This window comes from Vicugna pacos, unplaced genomic scaffold (genome assembly GCF_048564905.1).
Source record: "Vicugna pacos unplaced genomic scaffold, VicPac4 scaffold_76, whole genome shotgun sequence".
NCBI lineage: Eukaryota > Metazoa > Chordata > Mammalia > Artiodactyla > Camelidae > Vicugna > Vicugna pacos.
In genome coordinates this window covers 1,123,083-1,145,483 of record NW_027328757.1, presented here as the reverse complement: position 1 = coordinate 1,145,483, position 22,401 = coordinate 1,123,083, and the positions used below count along the sequence as shown (strand labels likewise).

Here is a 22,401-nt window from a genome sequence, read left to right as displayed (position 1 = left end):
GGAAGGGGCTAACCTGAGAGGCAAAAGCTGAAGCCCACATACGTGGGAGAAAAGAAGATCTGGGCCCCAGAGCAGAGGAGGGGGCATCTGTGGTGTCCAAACTGCAAGGTGGTCAGGACATTTTGAGTCTTCAAAGCAAACTCTGGGGGACTCTGAGTAGGAACGTGGACTATTATGCAGGCCTCAGCAACCTGGTATGGGAGAGGGAGAGGGGGAGGAAAAGCCTGGGGTCTTCATGTCTAAAAATAGAAAGAATTTAGTGAGAGGAGAAAAAAGCCCATTTCCTAACGTTAATGCAGTTAGGCAGCGGAATAAACTGCCTAGCGAGGAGGAGGTTGAGTCACTGGCATTAGAGGCATTCAAACTAGGCGAGATCAGATCCTGGAGGGGTTATCAGTACCAGCAAAGCCTTCCAGGCTGCGGGCCTTGGGGGAGGAATGGGGGTTCCAATGGCTCCATGGAGAGGCCTTTTGCACGGTCAGTCCTCAGAGGCAGATGCGCGTGTGTGCACTCACACATACAGCTCACACTCCTGCACCCCGCGTGCAGGGAAATGACCCGACTGCACCTTGTCTGTTTCACTGATGATGAAAGGGGCTATCTATTGCACTATGGAGGTTTTCTCCCTTCTCCCTACCGACAAGTCCTTCCTGTGCGAAGGTTCAGGTGTACCCTAGGCCTCCTCAATCAGGAAAGATTTAACAACCTCGCAGGTTTACCTTTACGCACACAGGCACGTACATATGTGCATGTGTAGTCTGTGTACTTTCTCTAAATACTCTCTCTCCTCTGCTCCCAACCTGAGCTACTCTCAACAGCTATCAGCTGGACCACTTTGCCTCTGTGTCCCTCTGGTTCCCCGAGGGCATACCCACTGCCTGTGTGGCCCTCAATTCTTCCTAGGTTCTGTTGGCAAAAGGTAGAAGTTGTCTCTGCCTCCGGGATTGTCTTTGCTACCTCGTCAAGGCCCAGTGATAGCCGGAGAAGTGACCATTCCTGCTCTGAGAGGGCAAGGAAAATATAGATTCACCTGGGTCCTGCAGAAGAGGCCGTGCTCTTTTCCTTGCCTTGTCCCCACCCCATCTTCTTGTTCCTCCTTCTGGCAGTAGAGAACTCAAAAACCTCCCCAGTCCCACTGAAGGGAAGAGGACAGAACAAGACCCAAATGAAATGGATCAACTAGTAGACTGAAAACTGAAACTACGCCAGAGGCCCAGGGAGGGAACAGAGAGCAGCAGGCAGGGAATGAAAGTGGAAAGGCCCCAGCTGAGAAGCCAATGACCACAAATGGCCCTGCAGGGTCCTGGCCCAGCCAAAGCTGCTCTGCTCTGCTCACAGTTGGCTCAGAGCCGAGAGAACTTGGCATCTAGCGGGGCTGGCCAGTGGTAAAACTGGGAGGTAGTGGGAGCTGGTCTCCAGCATCCCCTGGCTTGTTTTCCTCCCCATTTTGAGGCCTTCTCCCAGACTCCCAGCACTCTCGCCCTGTGCCTCCCCACCACAAAACTCCCCTAGCCCTGTCCCATTTCTGTAGAACTTTGAGTGCAGCGAGTCATCTGTGCACTCGCGTGTGAAATGATGGGTCATGGCTGAAAGCTGCATCCTCCAAAGCCGTCATGTGGATGTTCGGAGATTGTATTTGAGGAGGAAAAGAGAAAGATTGTGGTCTGTGGTCAAATGCACACTGAAAACCTTAAAGGGATGATAGTATGTTTCTCTACTGTGGGACTTCTCAGAGCTTTTAAAATGCTAGTGTGCACTGTGAAGCTCTAAGGGGGGGAGGGGGAGCTAGCATTTCTTAAACTTATTTGGCTACAAAATCTTTTATTTTTCTTTTTTTGTAGAGCAGCTTATAGGACTAGTGTTTTACTGAATGTATTTCCCCTCTCAGATACCCTAGTTGCATTTTCACAACAGTCTTTAATACCTACAGCTGAAAGAGTGACTGTGACGATGGGGCAGTAGGTGCCCGTACAGTTAGCACTGGCAGTGATGGTTAGACTGGATCAACCACCACGCTGTAGGGAGATATTTTTGGCTAGAGGACTCAAGCAGTGTGGCTGTCTCATGTTGCACATTATAGTGATTGTCACCTACTAGTTGGCCTGTTCCTGCCCCATACAGTCCCAAGTACCTAATATTTACCCTTTTTGTGCTGTGTCTGGGTGACTAGTATGGAGGGAATAGAGGGGAGCCTGTCTCCCCAAGACATGTCTATTTCTCATGTTGACACACACATGTGGAAGAGCTGTTCCTTCCTGAAGCACTTCACATTCGTGACCTTGATCTCCATCGATACCACCAGTCCCCTAAATGCCACTATTTATAGTCCTCTGGGCCTGCTGCCTCAAGAAGGGCCAGCCATGAGCCCCTGTCCTCTCTCTGGGCTTTCTCAGATATGTGTGGAAACCAAGCATTTCTTTATAGTGCACAGAACTGGGGAAATGGAGAGAACTCTCAGGCTATGCCTGGTCACACTGCTCCTCTGCTAGCCTAATAAGTGGCCTGACCAGATCCGTCTCACGAGGAACCTCCACTAGCTCCTGCTGAAAGAACTGAGATGCTTGCAGCCTGGCGAGCTGAGGGGTGGACAGCAAGCTGCTCTTTTGAAGAAGGTAACTTAGTCCTGGTGATGGCTGGTTACCTGAGAACATGATGTTCTAAGAACACTCCAAAGGTGAGCACTGTGTGATATTAGCCTGTGCATTAAAGTGCTGTGTCCATGGTACTCTGAGCACCCAGGAGGACTGTGTTCAGTTCTGGACAGGACCCCTAAGAGGCACCCTCACAAACTGGAGTGTTACTAAAGAATGGTGACTAAGATGCTATAAGGCCAGTGGGCTAAGGCCTCTTCTAGGTCCTGGACCACTGTTCAAAGTTATGCACCCAGAAAGTAAGACACGTAGACATGCTTAGCCAAGATTTTACATATGGTTCCAGAAGGTACATGAACCTCCAGGTTAAGAAGCTCAGCTGTGGAACCAGACCACAAAAGGAATCACTGAGCAAACTGGGTAGATTTGAAATCAAGTCCCCCTAAAACTGAGTTCCCCTGAGAGTTTATTATTACCCTCTCTATCCAAAACTTTATTCCCTTTCTTGTTCCCCTGACACCATTCCCCTCAGGACTGAGAAGTATGAAAGAAAACGGGGGACTGAAACCAAGCAGGACCCTGTGGGGCCCTCCCAGGTACAAAAGCCCCTCTGTGTCCCCCACTTCTTCTTTGTAGAAAAAGGTTTAGTCTCCTAGACCTTCCCTGAGTTCCAAAGAGTAGGCACAAACAGTTACTAATTAAGGAAGTGAGGGAGTGCAGAAACAAAGGAAAAGCAGTTAAGTATCAAAAGTAATAATAATAGTTCAGGACAAAACAGAATCCTAGTTCCTCCTCAAGAAATATACGTAACAATCTGATGCATATCTTTGAGTTCTTCTGTAGAAACTAAGACACCTCCCACTTCCCCAGGATGATGACTATGTCCTGACCACAAGACTGGTTGAAACCAGAAGGTGGATTAGAACTCCTGAACCACCACCCTGCCACCTCCCACCAACCATTCGGAAGAAAGTCATGCACCCTGCAGCCCTCGCCCCAAATGTTGCCTTTAAAAACCTTTCCCTAAAAGCCAATGGGGAGTTTGGGTCTTTTGAGCATGAGCTGCCCAGTCTCCTTGCTGTGTGCCCTGCACATAAACACTGTACTTTCCTTCACCACAACCCGGTATCAGTAGATTAACTTTGCTGCACAGCAGGTGAGCAGACCCAAGTTCGATTCAGTAACAGATTTAGCCAAAAAAGTAAAATAAAATAAAAGTCAGAAGACAGACAGACTTGAGGAAACATGATAGATATATTCAGATATTTTAAAGGGACTTTCAGGAAGAAGAGGAAGGAAAGAAGTTACTTAAAGACTGCTTGAAAAAAGATACTGAAAACTCAATATCAAAAAATGTTCTAGACTTACTCAACAATGGAATGGGCTACCTTAGGAAGCACTGCCGATGAAAATGAAAAATGTGAAAGGGAGATTGAACTAGATGATCTTGCAGGACCATCTTCCCAACCTCACATTCCCTCCCACCCTGTGTTTCTCTGCCAGTGAGAACCATACTAGTTTATCACAGACCAGAGTCACAGTCTTGCTGACAAACCAACCCCAAAAGGCAAGAGCAGGTGGTTGGTGGCCCGAGCTCTGAACTGCCTGTCCCTCTTAGTCCTCCACTCCCACCTAACATCCTGTATCTCACTAGCCCCCTTACTCTGGCTCTCAAGGGTTGCTCGGCACCAGCTAGTTGATCTGATAAACTAATCTGCGTTAATGGGATCATGAATGCTAATGAACTAATGTGCTCCTTTCCCAAGTGACATATTTGCATTTTAACAGTGGTCTTCAGAAGATAATCCTTAGCTCAAAGGAGTGATTAATGTTGAAATTTCGCCTGTTTGCCAGTCTCTCTTAAAGGAGATATTTTTGTAAAGGGAATCTTTTTCCACCATTCACATCACACCATCTGCTGGAAGACAGAAAAGCATGGCCCTGCCCTTGAGGGGTTTACAGTTTATAAAGTTGGAGAATTACAATAGCTGACATTTATTGAGCTTCTACCGAAGTGTCAGGCCCTGTGCTAAGTGCTATATAAATATTATCTTTGAATCCTCACAACAGCCCTCTGATGTAAGTACAGATTTTTCCAGGGAAAGAGGCTGAGCCTCAGAGAGGTGAAGTTACTTAGTACCATATTTCACTGACTCTAGATATTAGAGGCAACATTTTCTTAGGTTTCCCTGAGGAAGAAAAGATGCTGCCAACTAGACTACAGTGCACCGCAGACTGCAAGAAGCCTTTCTGTTTCAGAAAGATTATCATTGTGTCTTTGAAACCATGACATACAGCAAGTGGGACGTCCAGCTCTATGGTAGATAATCTGCCTAATGCTGTTCATGGAACCCGGATGGGAACTAGCTGGACAACACCTTGGTATGTTAATATAACAGCAAGTACATAGTATTTTAATCCAAAAAGATTACACAAGGGCTGAGAAGGTTGCATACTGAGTCTGAGGTCAGTGGGAGCATGTGTTGATTGGGTCACGAACCTCAGTGGTGGAGAGAAACAGACAGGATTCAAGGCAGAGGGGCTAGAATGAAGCAGGGCCTGGGGCTGAGGTGGTGGGGGGAAGGTAGGTAGCAAATAACTTATTGTCAGACATCCTTACACGAGGGAAGTTGGTTTTTGAGGGTATGGTACTCTGGCTGGCTTGGCTCAAGGGAAGGGGTTAATTAGGGAAACCTAGAGATATACCTTAGTGAGATGGCACAGGAAAGGAACATCAACTGTCAGATGGTCTTTGAAGGCCAGGATGAGAGATTTCAATTTGATACGGTGGACAAAGTTGGAAATTACTGATTCTTGCAAGTTAAGGTCAACATGTTGGGAAAAGCTCATTCTGACCACCGGGATGAATTAAAGTTCTCACCTCAAAGGCACGGGCTTCCTGGAGGGGAACAAAACAGCACTGCACAAGGGACTTGGGTCATCAGAGGCAGCAGAGTTCCAGGGTGCTCTGAGCCCTGACCTCTCAGCTCTCTCTCTGGATTTGCATCCCCTCTCTTCAGCTGCAGTCCTCCCCTAGAAGAGGAAGTAGCAGTGCCATGGCTGCCCAAGTATGTGCCCCTCTCTCCTGGGCAATGGGTGGAGGGTACAGACTGGATGACATACAGTTCAGCCCCCCTCCAACCGCTAACTAGGGTTTATTGAACTCCTGTGATGTGCCCGTGTGTCCAGCACTGCCCTACACGGTGCGTGGATCAAAGAGACCTGGGGAGAGTTTACTCCCTGGCTGAGGAGAAAGGAAGTCGAAGCAACATGAGATGATGTAATCACATGCTAAATGGTGGACGAAAAATAGTCTGGGTTCCAAAATGGGAGAGGGGGAACTATGGGTGACAATTTATTTTCCTGTATTTGCAAAGTTTTCCACTATGTATAGGTATTACTTTTATAATTGGAGAAAATTTATAATTAAAACAAGGAGGGCAACCGATTAGGATGGAAATGATCAGGAAAGGCTTCACAGCAGAGGCTGGACCTGAGCTGGTTAGTTAGAGGATGCAACGGAAGCATTTTCAGAGGTGGAGCATTGGGGGGGGGTGCACTGCAGGCTCGGAGGACAACAGGACAATGAGTACGCAGAGAAGAGTAAGCTGTGAGCGGGGTACAGCAGGGCAGGGAGCATAAGGAGACTAGTGGAGCTTTGGGGTCAGGAAGAAATAGGTCAGAGGGAATATATATTTACACGGTGAGGCTCAGCTGTTGTGGAAGGTAGGCCTTGGATACTAGGGAGAGGAGTTTCTATTTGACATCGTAAGCAAAAGGGAGCTATTATAGGCTCTTGAGCAGGGAAGTGACATGATGAAAGATGTTTTAAGGGGACTCCTTTGGCAGCAGCATTGAAGGATCACTTGGGAAGGGGGAGGCAGCAGGCAGAGAGACCAGTCAGGAGGCTGCTGCAGTCATCCGGGCGTGAGGTAGGGAGACTGTGGGCTATGATGGCAGCAGTGGGAATGGTCAAGAAGGCATGTATTCATGAGGCACCTGTGAGAGATTAACTGCCAAGACACGACGGTGACTGATGGGAGTGGAGACGGGGAGTGACTAATTCCAAGGCTCAGCTCATGGGCTATTGAGAGTGACGGTGTCACTAAAAGAGGCAGAGAGCCAGGGAAGGGCTCTGGGCTGGGGATCAGAATGGAGGGAAAGGTGGGACAGGAGATTCTGAGTTTGGCTTTAACTGTGATGAATCTAAAGTGATGGTAAACTCCAAAGAGAAAATGTCCTTACAGGTAATAATGAAATGGAACTGGAGCTTAGGTTAAAGGCCAGGCTTTATCATTTCCTGCAATCACCCAGAATTCCAAAGCAGGACAAGCTGTATTTAGGCTGAGTGTGGAAACCACTGGAGAGGGGTTAAAAAAAAGGAAAAAGACCCAACAGCCAATTCTGATTTCAACTTTGCAGGTAACAGACACTAAACTGTGGCAATAGTAGGCTGGTGGGTCTGTTTAAACACACCCCCCATTTTCTCTGTCAGTGAGTGATTTCCCTACATATTAGAAAGATTACAACCCAACTCTAGGTGACGAGATGAATACGGAACAATACTTGCTTTATTAATCATATCTGCATCTCTGTGATTTCACCGATGGTGGCAACAGAGCCAGTGCGACACACAGCTCCCTCGGCAGCCCTGTCAGTGGGCTGGCTTTCAGAGTCCCAGCCCAGAAACGCAAGATCCAGACTCCTGGTCTTCTTGATATAGAATTGGAGGCAAGTCCCAATTAAAAAATAATCTGGATACCTCAGTTTTCCCCTGTGTCAACTGGAAATGCAGCTATAACTGACTTGCTTGGGTCTGGGTTAGAAGTGGGAAGATAAAAAGAACAATTACTGATAGGTAAAATGTATAGATGAAAGACAAAATTTGGGAGAGAAACACTGCATGCAGATTGCAGCAGGATTTCCAAAATGAGAGGTCTTGACACTTACCTGGTTGACTCCTAAGCCAGGTGTAACCACCATGCCCTCTTTTCTGCTTTCAATGGGCTTTTCCATGTGAAAGGTGGTAAATGGACAAGTGCCCTTGTCAGCGACTTGCACTCCCTCTTCCCGATCCCCCACTTCCTTAAACACCTTCCACTGAGACACCTGCCCACGTCTCGGCCACCCTCCTTCCAAGCACCACCCCTACCTCAAACCAGCAACCAGAAGACTGATCAGAAATCAGAACAGAAATTCCCAGCAGGGAAATGCTGGAGACCACTGGCAGACAGACTATGCAACGTGTGTGTGCGCGCGTGCGTGTTCATCCACCAGTCTAGCCATCTGCTCTTCTGTTTTCCCAGTGGGTTTGGATGAGAGCAAAGCGAGGCCTGTTTGGGTGGTCCTGCCCCCAGAGTTGAGTTCCCTTGGTAGTTCGGAGCCCACAGCCTGGGCAGACACTCTCCACTCATTCATCTTCCGAAGGCATCATTCTCTCTCACAAGAAGGACCAATAAGAGGAAGGGGGGACTAAAATCTCACAGATTTTCCTTTATCTGCAGTTCTCTATTCGTCTCCAACCCAGAGATGGGGGACTTGGCCCAGGCACCTACCCGGGGGTGAAATTCAGTGGGCTGGGCAGGGTAGGGAGAGCTAGTAGGGGAAGCAAACAAGCAGGCAGAGGCCACGACCATCACCCTCCCACCCACCTGTGGGCTCCTCGCTTATTTCTCTCATACCAGCTGTAACAACAGGGCTCCAGCTGGTAGGAAAGTGCTGCGGTAGCTCTTGCCGTGCCCTGGCACAGGTGTGACCTCTACTGGGGTGATCCCAAGGGCTGAGAGGAGTTTTCAAACTGACTCTACCAGGGCGGTTGAAAGGTGTCTCCGCTTTGACAGATCTTGGGAGCTTGAAACAGACAGCCCCTGCCTCCAGCCTCCCTGTTGGGGGTTTGGGACTCGTTTCTCCATCTCACCTGTCATCTCAACTGGATCCTGCAGCCAGACTCCCTGGCTTACTCCTTCAGGTCCCGGCATGGAAGACGCGGGGGTGCAAATCTACTTTACTCAGGAAAGTTAACTGATCAACACATTGTTGTCTTAACTCCAGTGAAATCCTGCCCGTGAAGGCCCTGAGGCACGGGGCAAAAAGAATGAGTAAATACTGAATCTACTTGGTGGTTTACTAGCCACGCCATTGCCTTCAATGCCTTTTGGACCTGACCCTCCTCTCTCTGCTCACCGCCCCCACCCTCATTACCTCTCTCTTGGGTTGCTGTAGTATTTTACAAGCTGGTCACAATCCCTCCTTATTCCAGTCGAGTTGGCTTCCTATGGCAGGGATAACCACCCTAAAACACTTTGAGTTAACCGGCCAACAGCCCTCTAGGGCCTCCTCAAGTCCCAGCTCCTCATGCCGACATCAAAGGCCCTCCAAATCTGGGGACCTCTTCCCCCACTGCACTTCTACACCCACCCTCTCCTCTAGTCAGACCTCCTCGCTCTTCCTTAATCACACCATGACCATCTCCACCTCCAGCCTTTTCCCCAACCATGCCTCTGTCTTGGAAGCCTGCTCCTTTTTTGGCCAACAATCTCCTCAGTCTCAGACATTATTTGCAACCGAACTCACGTTCGAGCTCCTCTGGGAAGCCTTATCCCACCATGCCAGCCCACACTGCTTGCTCTCTCTGTGCCCTGAACCCCTGCAGTACTTACTGTTTAGAGCACATAGTGTGGTATGTAATTGTTTCCCAACTTGTACTCTCCTTAGCTGCTTCATATGAATAAGTATGATCTTCCTGCTAAATTATGAATTTCTAAAGAGCAGGCCCTTGGCTCTCTCCTTCTCACCATCACATAGGGCTATACCCAGGAGCGCTAAGAGACTCCTGTGCTCTTGCCTTAGCTCTGAAACGAAGGAAGGATGAGATGAATGAAGGCCCTCTGAGGATCTTCTCTGTTCATTCCCTCCACGTTCTCAAAAGTGGTCGAGGAGCTGAGGCTGCCCAGAGAGGCCTCACCAGCCAATCAGTTGTTGGCTCTCTAGTTTTCCATACGCTCCAACCTCCTAAGGCTTTCAGAGTGATCAATAATGCTGCTTAAGGGATCAATCTGAGACACAGTGGGCTGCAGGGGCCAGTGTTTGATTAAGTCGAGAGAATAAATGTATGCTGGAAGAGACAGAGCAGGGAGGGAGGAGCAGAAGAGAAAGCAGGAAGAAAGATGAGCTGGGTAGAGGTGGAGGGAGAGGTTTTATGAATGAGGATCAAATCGGATGGAGCTGAGAGTAGTTTCCAACTGATCTGATTCAACAGCTGAAGCATGTTCTTACTGAGGCAACCACATAATTTGAGGGCTTTCTCAGAGCCCAGGGAATCGCCCGGGGCTCCTGGGCAATCTTTGACCTTGGCAGGATCACTGCTGCCCGAGCGCACGAGGGCATAAGAGGCTGCAGGCTCAATACTGAATGAAGAAGTGGGTATGGGATGGAGACTTTGGGGGACCTTAAGGAAGGACGTGGGTCTGGAGCTATGTTCACTGGCTGAGTCTACAGAAATCCCAAGCCCTGGCATCCTTTGTCCCTCCACCCAAGACTGGTGACTGAAAGCCATGATGAGATGGGACAGTTGGCTGATCTGCCAGGGCAACATCAGCATTATCTTTTCTCTGTCCACTGGTGTACATATTACTCCTCCTCCCAAGGCTTAGGGCCTGGGAATTTAATTATTTGGCAGTTAACCAAAAATAAGGAGTCTCTTTCTGATTTTGCTCTGGAGGGCCCAAATTTCTAGCTGTACCACTAATCAAAATTCTTCTGGGAAAGACAGTGTTATCAGGAAAAAACAGAGCAGATGGCTTATTACTGTGAGAAAGTTCCTCCTTTCATCTAACCATGATTCCTGCTGCTCTCATTAAAGGCCTATCTTTCAGATATGATATGATGGTATTACTACTATCCACATCACACAGGCTCAAAGCCTCAGAATCATCTTTGACTCTTTTTCCTTCCTCATCCCACTCATCCACTTGGTAGGTAAATCAGGTTTCTTCTAACCCCCAAAACCCATCCATTCACCTCCTTCTTTCTATCCCCTGCCAGCTACTCTAACAGCCTCCTGACTGGTCTTCGTGCCTCCCAGATAGCCCCCTTTTAATCAATCTGCCAAGGGGGAAAAATGAGCCTGAAGCTAATCAAGCCTAGAGATACAGGAGATAGTGGAACAAGCTAAATGACAACAAGGGGGAGGAAGCCAAGAGACCAGAACATGGGATGGTGTACAGAGCAACTAACATGACTTTACTAATGAGTCAAAGAGAGGGGACTGTCAAAAGGACCTTGAAAGACATAATGACAAAATGTAATGTGTGGAGCTTTTAGGGATCTTGATTCTAACAAGCCAACTGGAAAATGTGTTTTGAGATGGTTGAGGACATTTGTGTGAGGACTGGGTAATGGGTGATACAAAAGCAGTATTGTTACTTTCATTAGATGTGTTAATGGTACTATGGTTATATGATGAAATGCCCATTTTTTTCAAAGATATGTAGAGAAATATTAGGGGTGAAATTACATGACTGACGTTTAAGATTTATTTAAAAATACTTCAGCAAAGAAAAAAATGGATAAATGAAGCAAAGTTAATGTGGATAATGTATATGGAGTTATTGTACTCTTTTCTCTATTGTTTTGGAGAAATGTTCATAATAAAGGACAAAAGCAATAGTCATCCACTATATCCCAGACCAGACTCCCTTCTTAGCTTTATCTTCCACTCCTACCTCATTTCTCTAGGATACCTGCCTTATGTCCTTGCTCAAGTGATTCCTGCCTGAACTTCCTCCTTTCACTTATTAATTCATTTGTTTACTCAACAAATATCTAGTAAGGACCTCTTATATGCACTAGGCCGGCTAAATGAAAATGACCAAGACTGAGGAAGACAAGGGTCCTCCTTCATTTTGTATCCTTCCTAGCAATAAGCACAGCACCTGGCACATAATAGATGCTCAATAAACGTTTATGGAACTGATATATGGGGGGATGTGACAGAATTCCTGTCTACTATTAACTAGTATCCAATCCACCCCAAGAAATGCTTATTGAGCACCACCTATTATGTGTCAGGCATTGTGTGCTATGGGGATAAAAAGAGAGATGAAAAACACCAGGCTCTTTCCTTCATTGAACTTAAAATGGAGATGAGATATAGACATATAAGACGTTATATTTGCATTTGAAGAATATATGAATTAATGATTCAACAATTACAGTGGGGTATATCAGTGACATACTTCCCAAATGTATTTTAGAGACAGTAAGTGCTGGAGGAGTTCAGAGGAAGGAGAAAGATGCCTTCAGTCTAGAATGATCAGAGGAGACTTTACAGACGAGGTGAATTTGAATGTGAGTTGAAGGACAAGTGTAGTGATATTGGATAGGAGAAGAGTACAGGCAGAGAGGAGAGGGCGCTCCTGCTGAGTGGGAGGGCATGAACAAGAGCACAGATGCAATTAAAAAACGTACAAAAGACATTTTTTTAGGAGACCCTGAGGAAAGAAATCTGGCCAGAGTAGAGAGTCTATATAGGGCTGTGTTTCTCAAGTAGATCATCAACATCAATATCACTGGAGGGAATCTGTTGAAGTGTATATTACTGGACTTGGCTCCAGACCTACCAAAGCAGAAGCTCAGATGGTGGGATCCAGGAATCTGCATTTTAGCAAGTTTCCCCAAATAATTTGGAGACACATTAACATTTGAGAATCCACGATGTGGTCCAAGAGTGGGAAATAAGTTTGGAAGAATACACACTCAAGAAGAGCTTTGAATACCAGGCTAAGGAAGCTGAAATTTATCCCACGGGTATCACCACCTCAAAGATGTTGATCATACATGTCATGAATAAAGGATATTTAGGAATATTAATCTGGCAGTGTGTATTATGGACCAAAAAGGAGACTAGTGCAGTGTAGACACCAGGTGGTGGTAGAGGGTGAGGTGGACCAAGGCAGAGTCAGATGATTCTGAGCTTTCTAGTCTGGGAGACTAGAAAGCTGGTGTAACAGAGAGGTCAAAAGAATAAGGCATCTCTGAGAGATAATGGGATGAGTTGGTGAATATTGAGTCTGACGTGATGGCAGACTATCCAAGGGGAAATGAAATGTCCGGCAAGAAGGTGGGAACAGAGGACTGAAATATAGGACAGGGGTTAAGTTTGGGCTAGGGAAGTGGGAATAGCCAGGAGAAGCATGAGAGGGGAAACCATGATGCACGGCTGCACGTCCTTGCCAACAGAGGAGGTAGAAACAGAGGAAGAGGACACCCAGATCTGAGGGGTAGGAGGAGTCACTAGCAAAACAGGGAATGAAGGGAGGAGTCACTGAGGTGGAAGGAGACCCTTCCACTTCTGCAAACCAAGCAGGCTTCAAAAAGCTCGGGGTGGCTGGCAGTGTGGCTAATGCCAAAGTGAAGTTGAGGTTCAGAAAAGGTCACTGGCCAGGGCATGCATACAGAGAAGCTCGCTCATTTCACCTTCATCACCGCAAACACAAACAGGCATGCTGGCTCCTACAGACAACAGGCAGCACCCCCCTCCTTCGCCTCCCCCTGTCCCGTGTCATACCCACACTCTGATTTCCGAGCTCCTTTTCTAACTGCCCAGGGGAGTTGGCACTAGCGTGCCCCTGGGCTCATAATGTTCCATTGTAAGGATGCTGCCCTCAGAAAGGGGGACGCTGCCTGTTGTAGGTGGGAAATAATACAGAATCCCAAGACCCCTGCCCTCTCCTTACCAACTCAGGCGACGCGGGGACTGGAAAGGCGGGAAGACGGTGAGCTTCCCTCCCCTTGATCCCTCCCCTCCCCTCCCCTCTGCCCCTAGCCTTAGGCTTTCTCAGCAGGGCCGCAAGGTCCAGCCCATTTTGAGAGTCCTTCGTTTTGGCTGCTGCTAACACAACAGAATGTTTTCCTTTTTGAATTTATTGTAGGAAGGAAAACAGAAGTCCTTGAGAGAAGAGCCAGAACAGAGTTTTCTGCTGCGAATGCTAATAGCCTGGACCTCAGCTGAAGCTAACTTGGGTGTGGCTTCCTCCCAGGGGCCGGTTCAACTTGAGGGTCTTCACCCCTTATTGATGAGGACCCTCACAGCCCCCCTAAAAGTGATTTCTACTGCCTTTGTAAAAGCAGAAACCCCTAGAAGCCGAGTTTGTCATCGTGAGCTTCATTTCCCACAGTTTGCTCCAGGTGTACGTGTATATGTGTGTATCTACATGAATGTGTATGCAAGTATGCTTGTGTGTGTGTGTCAGTTTGTAGGTACCGTGTGCAATTTGTGTGTATGTGTTTTGTGGCTTCAGCTAGCCTAGAGGCTCCGAAAGAACAGGGATCTTCTTCCATTGCATTGGACATGCCCTCTCAGGGTGTCTTGTCCAGTGCTGGCTGCGGAGCCGTTATTTCTGCAGAGTTGAGGTGGGTGGGTTCAGAGTGCTTCTGCTGTCCTGCATCCACTGTGCTCCCTCCAAGGTCTGAGGGGGAGACTACTGTGGTGGGGCAATGCTGGACCAATGCTTCTCCTCTGCTCATGCCTCCCCAAATCCCCCTGTAGTCACCTCCACCCCACCCCCCCACCCAGGCCCCCTCCTGTCTCACCCAGCTTGCTGCTGTTATCAGCAATCCCAGGACTTTCTTTTTGCACTTTTTCAACCTACTACTGCTCCCAAAGGACCTCATTGGTGGCAAAATCCCCCATCGGGCCACACAGCTCACTTCCCAAGACCCTGGGACTGCATCATTCACCAGAGAGAGGTCCCCAGACTCATTCAAAATGGGGCCTGCAGCCTCCTAGGAGTCCTCAGCCCCCTCACCCAGGGAGGAAGAAGCTCCACTGCACTTTCCAATGCCACAGCACCAACAGCATCACTAGCTGGTGCTTATGGGGGCACTTGCTGGCTTTGGGCAGCTAGCCCAGCCAGTCCGCAGGGTGCTCAGATCTGGGAGATGCTGAAAGCCAGGAACCTGGGGCACCTGCCCCCCTATTTTGGCCGGTCTCTTCTCTCTGCTGGCCATTAGCTCACAACTGTAAGGCAATTGTAGAGGTGGGAGTTGGTGGAAGAGAGAGGAGGATCCCTCCACACACAGCAAGGAGTGTTTCTCTCCTGCTTGGCTCATATCTCCTCCCTTCTCAGAATCCTGCAGTGGCTCCCAATTGCCTCTCACATCAATTTAAACCTTTTCTCTGTGGGCCTCCAAGTCCTCCATAATTACATCCCACCTTCCCACAGCCCCACTCCTACACACGCATCACGCATAACTTGGGGCCAGACAGAGACAGGCAACATCATCCACAGTTGCTCCTGCCTGGGTCCTGCCACAGGTGCCTGGAAGCCCCACCAATGGGGCCGCTCCTCGGCCTCCTTTGAAAATGCAAATGTTACCTGAATGGTGAAGGCAGCAAACCATCATCAGTTATTGTCTGAGCTGGGAGCAACGCCCCACCTAAACGTCCAAGGGAGTGGGGGAGGGGACCCAGAGGCGCCTAGAGCAGCCGACGGGAGGGGTGTAGGGAAGGAGCTCTGGCGTCGAAGCCATCTCTGTCACTATTTTACCAAGGGCTACGGTCTTACTTGGCGTCTCTACTCAAACCAGTCAAACCTACTAGTCCCCCCACCCCACAAACTTGCTTCCCCCTCCACACACACATTATATCTTATTTCACCTCAGGGGTACCCTCACACCAAGCTGCTGAGATTGAGTTGCTTCTCTCACATGAAAAAAAAAAAAATAAGCTACGAAATTAGGTAGGAGCTGGCACGTCTGCTTGGGCATAGCAAAGTCTTGTTGAGGTCTCCCGGGAGAAAGCTGAGAGCCTTTCGCTCAGGGGAAATAGCAAAGGCTTCCTGGAAAGCCTCTCTCAGCTCCTGGGAATCTGGTAACTGGGTTCCCCGGGTTTCTCCTGCAGTGAATTTGCCGGGCAGGGAAGGGGAGGGTGGGGCAAGGTCCCCCAGCTGAGGGCCCCAGTGACTGAATTGCCACCCCCCATCTTCTAGGCCAAAGTGCGTGCATTTTACCCCAAGACTTCCAGCGGGGAAAACTCACTTGGGGCTTCTTTCTGAGTCAGCAGAGTCCCTTAACCTCCACCCCAAGAAGGGCGCCCCCAAGGGAGCCTTGCTCTTAGAGCAGTTTCTCCAATGGGCAGGAGTCCAGAGACTGCCCCGCCCTCCGCAAGAACTGCAGGCTGCTGAGACCACCCGGTGGATTCCAGGGTTCTGCAGCTGGACTAAGATGCCAAGGGGGAGAGGGCAGGCCCGGTAGAATTCAGCGTGCATGGTGATCAAGGGCTCTTTGGTGGCAGCTGCAAGGGTGGGAATGCCACCTGCTTCTAATGAAAGGTGTCAAGCCTTCTTGCCCCTGCAGTGGTTTCAGTCTGTGTATGGGTGTGTGTGCAAGAGAGGCCCAGGAGCTCGGGGGACAGGCACGACTACAAGAGTTGGGGACGCTTTGGGCCAGAATGGAGTTCTTAAGGGCCCTGGTGAAGGGTCTACAGTAGCCTGGGGTGGGGGTTGGCTGTGTCTGTGTGTTGGGGGGGGCAGCAGGTACTGGATCTGCAGTAATGTGCTGCTGTCTTGCAGTTTCTCAGTGATACTCTGAGACAACGCACTCATATATATACTCTACAAGCTCCAAAGCAGCAGGCTGGGGAGTAGCGGAGTGAGTGAGTATGTATATGAGTGTGTGTGTGTCTGTGTGTGTGTGTGTCTGTGTGTGTGTGCATGTTTTATTGGTGCTCGGGAGAGGTATGTAGCTGTATGTGTTTGGGTGACTGTTTTATTAGCATCCTGGTGGGAGAAGGGCAACTGTAGCTGTGTGTGTGTGTGTGTGTGTGTGTGCGTGTTTTGTCTTTGGAGGGTGGTGACTGTGTAAGCTGAGCGCCGGGTATATGGTGCGGTTGTGTGTGCGTGTGTGTGCGTCCGTGGCCGCGTGTGAACATGGCCCCGGGAACCACGCACATGCTTCAGACAGCTGTTTCTGGCACCCCCGGGGCTCGGGCTTCTCGGGGCACCCCGGCTAAGTGGCCACCTCCCAGCAGCCAGGCCCCGCGTCTCGCCGGCTTCCTAACTGTGCCCACGGCCCCGGCGCGCACACAAAGGCTCCATAATGAACGCGCCGCACTCCCATGCTCTCGGCTCCTCACCCCGCATCCCTGGCGGCGGCGGCCGAGGCAAGCCCGCCAAGCAGGCGACTCACCGGGGCAGCGGGCACGCCGCCGGCCGCTCCCCCCGCCCGCCCAAACTCCGGGCGGCCCGCCGCTCGGCGCCCCCAGCCCTGGCCCCGGCTCCCGGGGGCGCCCAAGTGCCCGTCGTCCCCGAGCCGGCACGCTCCCGCCACGACTCACCCCCGGCCGGGCTGAGCCTGCGGGCGCGCCCCCCTGAAGGCTGCGCGCCTCTTACCTTCCTCCTCTGCCTCCTCTTCCTCCTCCTGCTCTTCGGTGGCGCGGCGAAGGCGGCGGCGGCGGCGGCGCAGCGCCGGCGGCGGCGGGACTAGGGTGCCCGTGTCCCCGAGCCCGGCACGGGCGTGGGGCTCAGTGGCGCCGGGCGGCGGGGCGGGCGAAGGTTGGCGGGGCGGCAGCAGCTGGCCCGGGACGCGGGGAGCTGGCGCGCAGGCGGCGGGCTGCGGACAGGCTGGCCGCGGCGCGCGCGGGCTCCTCGGGCGGGCTCCATGGCTGCGCCGCGGGCGGCACCATCGCCGTGGCTCGCTCGTCTCTCGCTCGCTCCAGGAGTGCGGCAGGCGGCGAGGTGACGGATGGCGGCGAGGCGGCCGGACGGCCGAGGAAGGGAGGGGAGAGGGGGCGGGGGAGGGGCGGGGGAGGGGGAGGAAAGAGGGGCGTACTGAATGAGGGGCCTCTCCTGCGCCTCCCGACCCTCGAGTGCGGGCGTCGGTTTCCCCGAATGGGAACGCGGCTTAAAGGCACAGCTCCCGGCTCGGGTCACAACTAAAAATAAGCACAAAATTGACAGTTGGGGAAAAGAATCTCCCAAGACACGACCCAGCCATCCAGCCACCCAGCCCGGCGCTGCCTCACTTCTTGAACCTGACCGTTCCGGCTGGGCTCTGCCGGGAACTGCTGGCAGCAAAGAGGGCAAGACAATTTCCAAAGTGAACCCGGGAAAGTGGGGGGGAGTGGGGGTGGGGAGTGAACTGCGGAGAAGGGGCCACGGGAACGCTCGCTTCGGGACTCCATTCCCTGGCCCCTGACCTTGCCTCCCCGAGCTCCCCCTCGCCCCCTGTTTGCTAGCCTTCTGCTGGGGTTGCCCTCCCTGCAGCTCCCCTTCTGGTCACCACCGCCAACATCCACACGCACCTTGAGTTTAGGCTCCGGCTCCTGCTCGCAGCGCCTCTCCCCAGCACCGGAGTGCGAGCTGTTTCGAGCCCAGGCCCGGCCCTGGAGCCCACCTCAGGAAGGGAGCTATCTGCCAGCTGGCAGAGGTCCGCTTAGAGCATGCGGTTGGTTTGGTGAGAAAGGAAGGAGGTTAAGGTGTGTGTGCGTGTTTGTTTTCACCAGCAGATGGAGGGAGGGTCCTACACACACACACACACACACACACACACCCTCAAAGGAGAATAGCTAGGCACACAGCACAGTGCCTGATGAATGATCTCAGGACATTTTTTAGAGACACGCTGTGAATACTAAACATGTAGCAGCCGAGATTCAAGAAAGGCTCTTGGTCTCCCAGCTGTCTCCAGACCCCCTTGGAGGAGTTTTTGGAGACCAAGAAGAAAGGTCACTCTCCTCCCCCAAAAGGTAGCCTCAGTGGGGACCCAGCGGGACTGGGAAACTGGACAGTGGGTCTGGGAGGGCAAATCTGAGGCCAGGGAAGAGAAAAACAGAAGGAAGGGGTGGAGTTGAAGAGCCTCTTGCGATGCCAAATGCGTGGTGAATTTTCGCGCGTCAGAGGCCCCTCACAGACACAGCTCACGCTGGCGCACTCGAACCCCGCAGTTCCAGGGTGAAAAGTGAGCCTTTCTCAATTTCCCCTGTGGGCTTGGACTCTGGAAGGGAGGCTGTTGGGAAAGGGAGACACAGCTCAGTCGGGATCTCTTCCACACCTCCAGTTCTATTTAAGTATTTGGGTAAAACCTCAGAAGAGGTTGGAGGGCTACTGAGGGGCAATCATGGGGCAAAAGGATGGGCTTGTAAGCTGCGTGGAATTTCCAGGATACAGAGGAGAGGCTACAGGGCTCTGTGGCTCCCGGCAGCTGGGATCAGCAGTGGAGTAGCTGACTAGCAGATTTGGCCATCCATCCACAGAGCACACTTTTCCTTCCTGGCACTTCCTACTGTGAAAAAAAAAAGGATGGAAATTCCCTGCATCTGGATGGGGGTAGCCTAGGCTGGAAAAACAAGCCGATGGAATTATTAAAAATGGATGGTAAGTGAAAGTAAAGACACGCAGGGAGAGAAACACACAGCATCCCTGGGCAAACGCACAGGCAGGCCCACACACAAGAAGATGCTCTGAGAGCACAGTGCACACACGGGGACACACACATGGAGTCACACGTCGAGCCAGAGACACTCTGAGCTAGTACAGAAAAAAAAAATCTAGTCTAGCCAGAGAAGTGACTCAGGCTTGATTTCTAATCCTTCCAAAAAAGAGAGGTGAAGAGAAACAGGAAAGATTTGGCCTCCTGTCTCCAGGGATTGGAGAGGGAGCCGGGAACCAGCTGTCCAGTATGAATAATGCTATTTGCAGCCAGACAGTCCCTGGCTGGTTTCCTTGGAGTGGTGTCTCGGGGGCAGGGGCATCCCCTTTAGAGTCCCCTGATCCTTACCCAGTTTGTTCCTTATTAATTATAAGATGAACAGCACACACCAACGAGTTAGTCTGTACCAGTGCTTACAATAAACCTCAACTGGTTAATAACTAAAACAAGGCATTTTACGACTCTGACGTCTGCTAGCCAGTCAATCTACTATGCAGTAAACACAAGTAAATAAGGGGTATTGAAGGGAGGGAGTGTTGGGAGGGACTGTGTCACTGGTCAGTTGCATGTGTGAGGCTCCTGGGTGAGCAGTGAGGCATCGTGCAGTTTAGAATAGAGTCTAAGTACACAGCTTTCAGAATCTGCCTCGTATTACAGGTGCAACCTTAGGTAGGTCATTTAACCTCTCTAAGCCTTACCTATGGGATGGAGATGATGGCAGAACCTACCTCACAGAGTTATTGGAAGTATTAAATGAGATGATGAATATAAAAGGTCACAGTCAATGGTAGCTGTCGGTCTTTTTCAAGACCTATCTTCCTCCTAGTCAGCTACTGAACGTCTCCCTGTTTTGTCATCATTGTGCTTAATTCCAGTCTGAAGTGGTGTAGCATTTGCATCGTGCCTTACTCTTGGACCAAATGAGTTCTCAGTCCTGCATGTACATTGGCTGATTTCATTTCCGAAAGAACTCACCACTGCCCATCCCCCCACCGACCGCCCCGCCACCTGAGAATCAGAGAATCATGTAGCAGGATTTGTTTTTCTTTTGTTGTTTGACAAACTATGGGCACTCCCTACGCTCAAAAGAAATGAGGGAGGAGGAGGAGTGGGAGGCAGAGTACAGGGAGGGTTCTTCAACATTCTTAACCCTGTGCCACAATGCAGCAAATTAAACACATGCATGTAAAACTGAGACACTTCATCCAGTCACATGGAAATTTGGTGAGGATGATCCCCTCACGGTAAGCAGTTAGTCTCTTCAAATCTCATAACAGTTGGATGATGAATGAAGATCTTCCAGCCAGAAGTCTATTTCCTATTGAAATCAATACATTGAGATGAAGCTAATAAGTGGCGCTATTTTTCTCCCCTGCACACTGAGAGTAGATGGAGGCAGCCCAGCCTCACTGGCACTTTGGACTGCAATCAATACTTAACAACCAAGCAACCCAACTCACCTTTAACCGAGAATCCAGGAATAAATGGACAGAGACTCTCTTGACCTTCAGTAATAATAGTAATACCAACTACCACTTATCAACCCATCACTCATTGCGAGCTGGGTGCTCTGCTAATGCTCCTAGGAAAAGGAGTTCGGTTCTTCATCCCAGGGGATACAATTAGTTCTACTTCCCTGGTAGGACCTCCAGCCAGCCCTGAGAGCTTTACATGCATTAACTCATTTCACGATTACAGCAACCCTCTTAACTTAGGGAACATAATCATCTTTATTTTACAGAGGAGGGGGAAACCAAGACTCACATAGCAATAAGCAGTGGAACCTGGATTCCAGCCACGTAATGACAATTAATAGTAATAATAATTATGCTTGCTAATGATTATTGGGTATGTATTATGGGCCAGGTACTGTGCTAGCATTTTGCATGTATTTTCCACATGTAATCCTCACAATAAACCCAAGGGAGTAGGTACTATGATGATGACTATTTTAAAGCAAAATGAGGGCTCAGAGAGGTTAAGTAATCTCCAGAAGATCGTCCAGCTGGTAGGGCCTAATCCAGAATTTGAACCTACGCCAATTTGACTGCGACAGTTACAGTATCTCCAAAAAAGCTGTGACGCCCAGCCTTCAGCTGGAGTTATACCGTGGGGATAGGCTGCTAGCCTTTTCTAGAGACAGTAAACTATCTGCCTCTGCTGGGGCAGCCCAGCTATTCACCAGCACCCAGGAAAAGATGAGTCAGTGAAGAGCAGGGTATCACCAACGTCCAATGGCAAGAGTAGAAGTACATCTGCCTAAGGCAGCAAGGGGGTCCCCTGGGTGGCTAGGCAGGCCCTGGGATGGTAAAAGGAGGGATGGTTTAATCAGAAAGATCAAGGAGGAAACCCACCTTATAATTTTTCAGCCCCTCCCTTTAGTCTCCATCTTGCCTTTGGCAAGTCACCCACCCATCCTAAGGCATCTGGGGCCACCTAGGGCCCTGATGTTTGAGACAGAGTGGGTGGAGAAAAAGGGAGAGGAACCTCCTGGGAGCTACCAGGAAAGCTGGAGGCCAGAGAGAAGCCAGAGACAAATGCAGAAGGAAAACGGCCATTTCAAAGGACTTGTCACTAGGCTGGGCAGTTACGCTAAGAGGGCTTTGTAGTGGCTCTTTGTGTGCTAGCTGAGCCTGCCCACCCCACATAGGCTGGGAGACAGTTAGGGAGCAACTCGGGGCTGTGAGCTGCAAAACTGCCAGCCAGACCAGTCCCAAGCCTCACTGGATGGTGCCCTCTCCCCTCCAATGCAGCTGCCTTGTGCACGCCCTGCCACCTGCTGGTTCTGTGGGTCGTGTCTAGCTCCCAGCTTCCCTGTCTTTATTTGTGCCCCTCCCCCACACAACTTGCTGGGGAAGTACCATTCATGGAAGGGGACCCCCAGGTCAGAACTAGGGTTTTTCCTACAGTGGTGCCCTGTGACCAGAATGGGATCTTGGCTCCTCTCTGGGACTTGGGGTCAGAAGGACACTATTTGCATCAATAAAGCCCAGGCCTCTTTGATGTTGCTGGTTCATTCATTTGCCTTCCCTGCGTCTGCTCATCTCACTTACATGATTAGGATTGGTTTAACAAGATTTCCTTTCAGCATCCCCCCCCCACACCTCCCCTCAAAAAACCTCTTTCTTCCTGGGTCCTTTTTTCATGCCCTCCTTAGACAGTCCATCAGGCTCCGGGTGTTTCCCTAATGCAATCTCTGTCCCCCATCAAAACGTATCCATCCGTGTTCCTAGTCTTAGATAATTCGATAAGCTAATCTATATTCAGGTAAACATAGACTGTAATCGGCAGTACTTCTCAACCTTTAACGCATGCGCACACACACACACACACACACACACACACACACACACACACACGGTATCCCTACGAACAGAATAAA

The 22,401-nt window shown here is 50.2% G+C and overlaps 1 protein-coding gene across 1 annotated transcript in view; it reads right to left on the bottom strand.

Moving 5' to 3' along the window:
- Window positions 1-17,274, bottom strand: part of FRMPD3 (FERM and PDZ domain containing 3) — a gene marked incomplete at its 3' end in the record, with an annotated part of 94,543 nt that extends 77,269 nt beyond the window's left edge. The window contains exons 1-2 of the mRNA XM_072957785.1: window positions 17,188-17,274; window positions 16,982-17,071 (exon numbers count right to left, since the gene is read on the bottom strand). Coding sequence (XP_072813886.1) covers window positions 16,982-17,071; window positions 17,188-17,274 — 177 coding nt within the window. The remainder of the gene's footprint in view (window positions 1-16,981; window positions 17,072-17,187) is intronic.
- Window positions 17,275-22,401: the final 5,127 nt, after the last annotated feature.